Raw genomic sequence first — 6,956 nt, 5'->3', positions numbered from 1 at the left:
TCCAGAGTAGCTGGGCATACAAGCATGCACCACCAAGCCTAGCTAAATTTTGTATTTTTTGTAGAGACGGGGTTTTACCATGTTGCCCAGGCTGGTCCTGAACTCCTAAGCTCAAGCAATCTGCTCACCTCAGCCTCCCAAAGTGTTGGGATTACAAGTGTGAGCCACCACACATGGCCAATGTTTTTATCTTCTGGCCTTCTCTATATTTCCTAGATAATGCTTCCATCCTTATTTCCTGAGTCTCCAAACATAAACATGTATTTATGTAAAGTTTTTTACACAATGGAATTACTTACTGAATTGTCATTTTGGGAGTAAAATAAGAGGGTGAAGTATACTTACTAAATTATAACTGAATCAAAACTCAGCATTCTTTTTTTTTTTTTTTTTTGAGAATGGAATCTCCCTCTTGCCCAGAAACCCCGTCTCTACTAAAAATACAAAAAACTAGCCGGGCGTGGTCACGGGCGCCTGTAGTCCCAGCTACTAGGAGGCTGAGGCGGGAGAATGGCGTGAACCCGGGAGGCGGAGCTTGCAGTGAGCGGAGATCGCGCCACTGCACTCCAGCCTGGGCGACACAGCGAGACTCCGTCTCAAAAAAAAAAAAAAAGACCAGAAATTTAATACTTCAAAAGTATGTTCACTCACATTATTTATAAAGAATAAAGTCTGGTAAATCTGAACGAAAGGGACAAATGGCTTGCTGCTACTATTCTGTCAAACAACATGCATACTAAATCAGGTTTTTAAATTACAGAATTAGGCCAGGTGCAGTGGCTCACACCTGTAATCCCAGCACTCTGGGAGGATGAAGCGGGCAGATCATTTGACGTCAGGAGTTCAAGACCAGCCTGGCCAACATGGTGAAACTCTGTTTCTACTAAAAAAATACAAAAATTAGCCAGGCTTGGTGGTGCACGCCTATACTCCCAGCTACCCAGGAGACTGAGGCAGGAGAATCTCTTGAACCTGGGGGGCGGAGGTTGCAGTGAGCCGAGATCGCACCATTGCACTTCAGCTTGGGCGACAGAGCAAGACTCTGTCTCAAAATAAAAACAACAACAACAACAACAAGAAAAAACAGAATTAATTCTATCACCACTGTCCTGAAAATTTAACTTTTTTTTTTTTTCTTTTTGAGACAGGGTCTCACTATTACCCAGGCTGGAGCGCAGTGGCACGATCTTGGCTTATTGCAACCTCTGCCTCCCAGGCTCAAGCAATCCTCTCACGTCAACCTCCAGAGTAGCTGGGCATACAAGCATGCACCACCAAGCCTAGCTAAATTTTGTATTTTTTGTAGAGACGGGGTTTTACCATGTTGCCCAGGCTGGTCCTGAACTCCTAAGCTCAAGCAATCTGCTCACCTCAGCCTCCCAAAGTGTTGGGATTACAAGTGTGAGCCACCACACATGGCCAATGTTTTTATCTTCTGGCCTTCTCTATATTTCCTAGATAATGCTTCCATCCTTATTTCCTGAGTCTCCAAACATAAACATGTATTTATGTAAAGTTTTTTACACAATGGAATTACTTACTGAATTGTCATTTTGGGAGTAAAATAAGAGGGTGAAGTATACTTACTAAATTATAACTGAATCAAAACTCAGCATTCTTTTTTTTTTTTTTTTTGAGAATGGAATCTCCCTCTGTTGCCCAGGCTGGAGTGCAGTGGCGTGATCTTGGCTCACTGCAAGCTCCACCTCCCGGGTTCACGCCATTCTCCTGCCTCAGCCTCCTGAGTAGCTGGGACCACAGGCGCCTGCCACCATGCCCAGCTAATTTTTTTGTATTTTTAGTAGAGACGGGGTTTCACCGTGTTAGCCAGGATAGTCTCGAGCTCCTGATCTTGTGATTCACCTGCCTCGGCCTCCCAAAGTGCTGGGATTGCAGGTGTCAGCCACGGTGCCCGGCCAGCAGTCTTTTGTTTAACAAAGCCAGATTTATGTAATTATATATGTTTTAGACCAAAATACTTGTGAGATACAATTAGAAAAACGTAAATGTCAAAATAAAATTTTATTTATTTATTTATTTTTTGTACAGGTGGGTCTTGCTATGTTGCCCAGGCTGGTCTCAAACTCCTGTCCTCAAGTGATCCTCCCACCTTAGCTTCCCAATGTGCTGGGATTATAGGTGTGTGCCTAAACTAGAATGAAAATTTTCATAACCCGTATTTCATTCTTTAGGACAGGGGTTTTCAAACATTTTTTTTGCTTACGTTCCTAATAAAATAATTTCTGGAAAATTTGTACTAGCAATTCTAAGTTTCAGTATTTGCAAAGGGCATGTTATAGAAATATTATTAAAAGTTCTACAATAATTTAATACCTATTATTCACATAAGAACATGTGAACATGTTTAACAGTTGATACTTTTTTTTTTTTGAGGCAGAGGCTCGTTCTGTCGCCCAGGTGGGAGTGCTGTTGCGTGATCTCGGCTCACTTCAACCTCCTCCACCTCCCAGGTTCAAGCAATTCTCCTGTCTCAGACTCCTGAGTAGCTGGGATTACAGGTGCCCGCCACCATGCCTGGCTAATTTTTGTACTTTTACTAGAGATGGGGTTTCACTATGTTGGCCAGGCTGGTATCGAACTCTTGACCTCAGGCGATCCACCCACCTTGGCCTCCCAAAGTGTTGGGATTATAGGCGTAAGCCATCACACCCAGCCTTTTTTTAAGGAACAGGGTCTTGGCGATACTACTTAGTTCAGGGCCTGGTAGCTAGGCTGGCTCTCTCCTTTCCTGGCGGAGGCTTCTGCCGCAAACATGCTTCGCCAGTTCACGGGTCAGGCCAAGAAGCATGCGAAGCTGATCCCCCTCTTTGTATTTATTGGAACTGGAGGTACTGGAGCAGCACTGTTTCTCTTGCATCTGGCATTGTTCAATCCAGATGTTTGTTGGGACAGAAAGAATAACCCAGAGCCCTGGAACAAACTAGGTCCCAATGATCAATACAAGTTCTACTCAGTGAATGTGGATTACAGCAAATTAAAGAAAGAAGGTACAGATTTCTAAATGAGATGTTTCACTATAAAGCTGCTTTAGAATGAAGGTCTTCCAGAAGCCATCTGCCCAATTTTCCACTTAACCAGGAAATATTTCTCCTCTAAATGCATGAAATCATGTTGATATAATCTACTGGAGATTACACTGATTAATAAATAACTGAAAGTTGAAAAAAAAAAAAAAGAAACAGGGTCTTGCTATGTTGCCTAGACTGGTCTTAAGACTCCTGGCCTCATGTGATCCTCTTATCTTGGCCTCCCAAAGTGCTGGGATTACAGACATGAGCCACAGTATCTGGTTGATAGTATAAAGTTTAATAATTATTACATTAAAATAAATTTATTGGTAATGTATATACACATATGTGTATGTATATGTGTGTGTGTGTGTGTGTGTGTGTGTATGTGTATATATATATATATTTTTTCTTGGTGAGATAGAGTCTTGCTGTATCACCCAGGCTGGAGTGCAGTGGTGTGATTTCAGCTCCCTGCAACTTCTGCCTCCTGGGTTCAAGTGAGCCTCCTGCCTCAGCCTCCCAAGTAGCTGCAATTACAGGGTGTACCACCACACCCAGCTAATTTTTGTATTTTTAGTTAGAGGCAGGGTTTTGCCATGTTGGCCAGGATGGTCTTGAACTCCTGACCTCGAGTGATCCACCCACTTCGGCCTCCCATAGTGCTGGAATTACGGGCATGAGCCACTGTGACCAGTCCGGAAATGCATTTCTTAATGACAGATTTTTTTCTAGTTTATGTATCTATAAATAAATATTTTTTCATAGTAGAATGTGACCAGGTTCGGCATCAATTAAATTCCTATTTTTAAATTTTATTTTTTCAATAGAGATGGCGCCGGGGGAATTAATTCTTATTATTTATTTTTTTTTGAGATGGAGTTTTGCTCTTGTTGCCCAGGCTGGAGTGCAATGGTGCAATCTCGGCTCACCACAACCTCTGCCTCCCGGGTTCAAGCAGTTCTCCTGCCTCAGTCTCCCAAGCAGCTGGGATTATGGGCATGCACCACCACGCCTGGATAATTTTGTATTTTTAGTAGAGACGGCGTTTCTCCATGTTGGTCTCAGGTTGGTCTCGAACTCCCAACCTCAGGTGATCCGCCCGCCTCAGCCTACCAAAGTGCTGGGATTATAGGCATGAGTCCCCATGCCCAGCTTAATTCTTATTTTTAAGTGTTACATATTTAACCTAGAGAAACCATAATCTAAATAGATTGATTGGAATGGAAAGACTTTTGTTACTTCCCTATCACTCAATTCTCTGCATTCCATCTGTTATATTCCACAAGTCACATAATAATATACCATTAAAATATATTTTTTAATTGACAATTCAATTAGGTCCTCTTCAATTTTGTTTAGGGAAAAACCTTAAAAAAGAATTTACTCTCGGCTGGGTGCGTTGGCTCACGCCTGTAATCCCAGTACTTTGGGAGGCCGAGGCGGGTGGATCATGAGGTCAGGAGATCAAGACCATCCTGGCTAACATGGTGAAACCCTGTCTCTACTAAAATTACAAAAAATTAGCTGGGTGTGGTGGCACGTGCCTGTACTCCCAGCTACTCTGGAGGCTGAGGCACAATCACTTGAACCTGGGAGGCAGAGGTTGAAGTGAGCTGAGATCGCACCAGTGCACTCCAGCCTGGGTGACACAGCGAGACTCTGACTCAAAAAAAAAAATTTTACTCTCAAAAATTATGGCCAGCTGGGCACGGTGGCTCACCTCTATAATCTCAGCACTTTGGGAGGCTGAGGTGGGTGGACTGCTTGAGCTCAGGAGTTTGAGACCACCCAGGCAACATGGCAAAATCCCATCTCTACCAAAAATACAAAAAATTAGCCAGGCGTGGTGGTGGGCACCTGAAGTCTCAGCTACTTGGGAGGCTGAGGTGGGAGAATTACTTGAACCCAGGAGGTGGAGGTTGCAGTGAGATGAGACTGCACTCCAGCCTGGGTGACATAGTGAGACCCTGTCTCAAAACAAACAAACGAACAAACAAACAAAACTATTATGACCATTCACTTTCTCAGCCCAAACGTCACCATTCTGAAAAACCGTCTAGGTTTTCATACATGAGGACAATATACCAAGGTATGTTAGAGATGGGTGAGAGGTATACCTTTCTTTTATGAGATTAGAAAAGCATCGTTAGAAAAGGGGAAGTAGAAAAGGAGACCAGTAGGCAAGTCCTCATCCAGATTTGTTTTAGGAAGAATTGTATATGAATGTTGATAATCTAGAAACTGGTTATCTGTTCCTGCATAACTCTTGAAGAACTTTCATGTCCACAAGTTGGAAGACTGCTGCCTTGAAAGTCTAAATACTTAAGACACTATTCTACAGCTAACAGCCCTTATGAAGATGCTGCTTTTTTTTTTTTTTTGAGACAGAGTCTTGCTCTGTCGCCCAGTCAGGAATGCAGTGGCACGATCTCAGCTCACCAAAACCTCCACCGCCCAGGTTCAAGTGATTCTCTTGCCTTAGCCTCCTGAATAGCTGGGATTACAGGTACCTGCCACCATGCCCGGCTAATTTTTGTATCTTTAATAGAGATAGGATTTCACCATGTTGGATGGTCTCAAACTACTGGACTCATGTGATCTGCCCGCCTCAGCCTCCCAAAGTGTTGGGATTACAGGTGTGAGCCATTGTGCCCAGCCAATTCTTCTTTTTTATAAACATAAATCATAGCATATTATATATTCTGTTCTCTACCTTATTTAATATACCTGATACTTCTTGGATAGCTTTCCATGTCAGTTCATATAATCAATCTCTTAATTCAATTGTCATTTCATTGACAGTTGAGGCAATAAAGCAAAATGACTAAGACCATGAATCTGGGGGACAGGCTGCATGCTTTAACATATACTTTTTCTTCTTACTAGCTGTATGACAATGAGTAAGTTATTCAACATCTCCTTGCTTTAGTTTCTTCATATGTAAAATGAAGACAATAATACTACCCACCTTAATAGTGTAGATATCAGGTTTAAATAAACTAATACTTATAAAGACCCTAGAATAGTGCTTGGCACATAGTAAGCATCCATTAAACATCACTAACATTATAATTAAAATCTGGAGAACCACCATTAAACATTTGGTCCTTTAATAAAGTCTATAAATACACATTAAAAAAATATTCCTTTGTATACCACATGTAAACCTACCTTTGCTGTAATAATAATCTGTTTTCTTTTTCTTTTAAAGCTTTCTTTAGTTCTGCTGTCCTTGAGGGCCTGTGTAGGTATTTTCTTTTTCCTGTGCATTCGTAAGTCCAATGTCCAAATTCCAAGCATTTCTGACATCTTACATGTTGCTTATTTGCTTCACTACAGAACAAAAAGTAGAATACAAGCCTTAAAATTCTATCTTGTGACTTTCACACTGAGAACTATAAAAAATATGAAGAATAAAATTATGTTTACTCTTATGGTCCAATTCACAAAAATAAACATTTTATTCTTTGTATTATGTGAGATTGAATACAAGTCTAATAAGTATAATTATATGGTTTGGCTGTGTCCCTATCCAAATCTCATATTGAATTCCCACATGTTGTGGAAGAAACCTGGTGGGAGGTAACTTAATCATAGGGGCAAGTCTTTCCTGTGCTGTTCTCGTGATAGTGAATAAATCTCACAAGATGTGATGGTTTTAAAAATAGGAGTTTCCGGCCAGGCACGATGGCTCATGCCTGTAATCCCAGCACTTTGGGAGGCTAAGGCGGGCGGATCACGAGGTCAGGAGATGGAGACCATCCTGGCTAACATGGTGAAATCCCATCTCTACTAAAAATACAAAAAATTAGCTGGGCGTGGTGGTGGGCGCCTGTAGTCCCAGTTACTGGGGAGGCTGAGGCAGGAGAATGGCATGAACCCGTGAGACGGAACTTGCAGTGAGCCAAGATCGTGCCACTGTAC

The 6,956-nt window shown here is 41.9% G+C and overlaps 1 protein-coding gene across 3 annotated transcripts in view; it reads right to left on the bottom strand.

Annotated features, from left to right (window-relative positions):
- Positions 1–6,956, bottom strand: part of ZCCHC10 (zinc finger, CCHC domain containing 10) — a 48,683-nt gene that overhangs the window by 6,445 nt on the left and 35,282 nt on the right. For all 3 annotated transcript variants that reach the window (XM_011969243.1, XM_011969244.1, XM_011969245.1), the window contains exon 2: positions 6,204–6,365. In XM_011969243.1, the coding sequence (XP_011824633.1) occupies positions 6,204–6,365 (162 nt within the window). The remainder of the gene's footprint in view (positions 1–6,203; positions 6,366–6,956) is intronic.

This window comes from Mandrillus leucophaeus, unplaced genomic scaffold (genome assembly GCF_000951045.1).
Source record: "Mandrillus leucophaeus isolate KB7577 unplaced genomic scaffold, Mleu.le_1.0 Scaffold88, whole genome shotgun sequence".
In the NCBI taxonomy this organism is placed as follows: domain Eukaryota; kingdom Metazoa; phylum Chordata; class Mammalia; order Primates; family Cercopithecidae; genus Mandrillus; species Mandrillus leucophaeus.
This window is presented reverse-complemented; position numbering and strand designations above follow the sequence as displayed.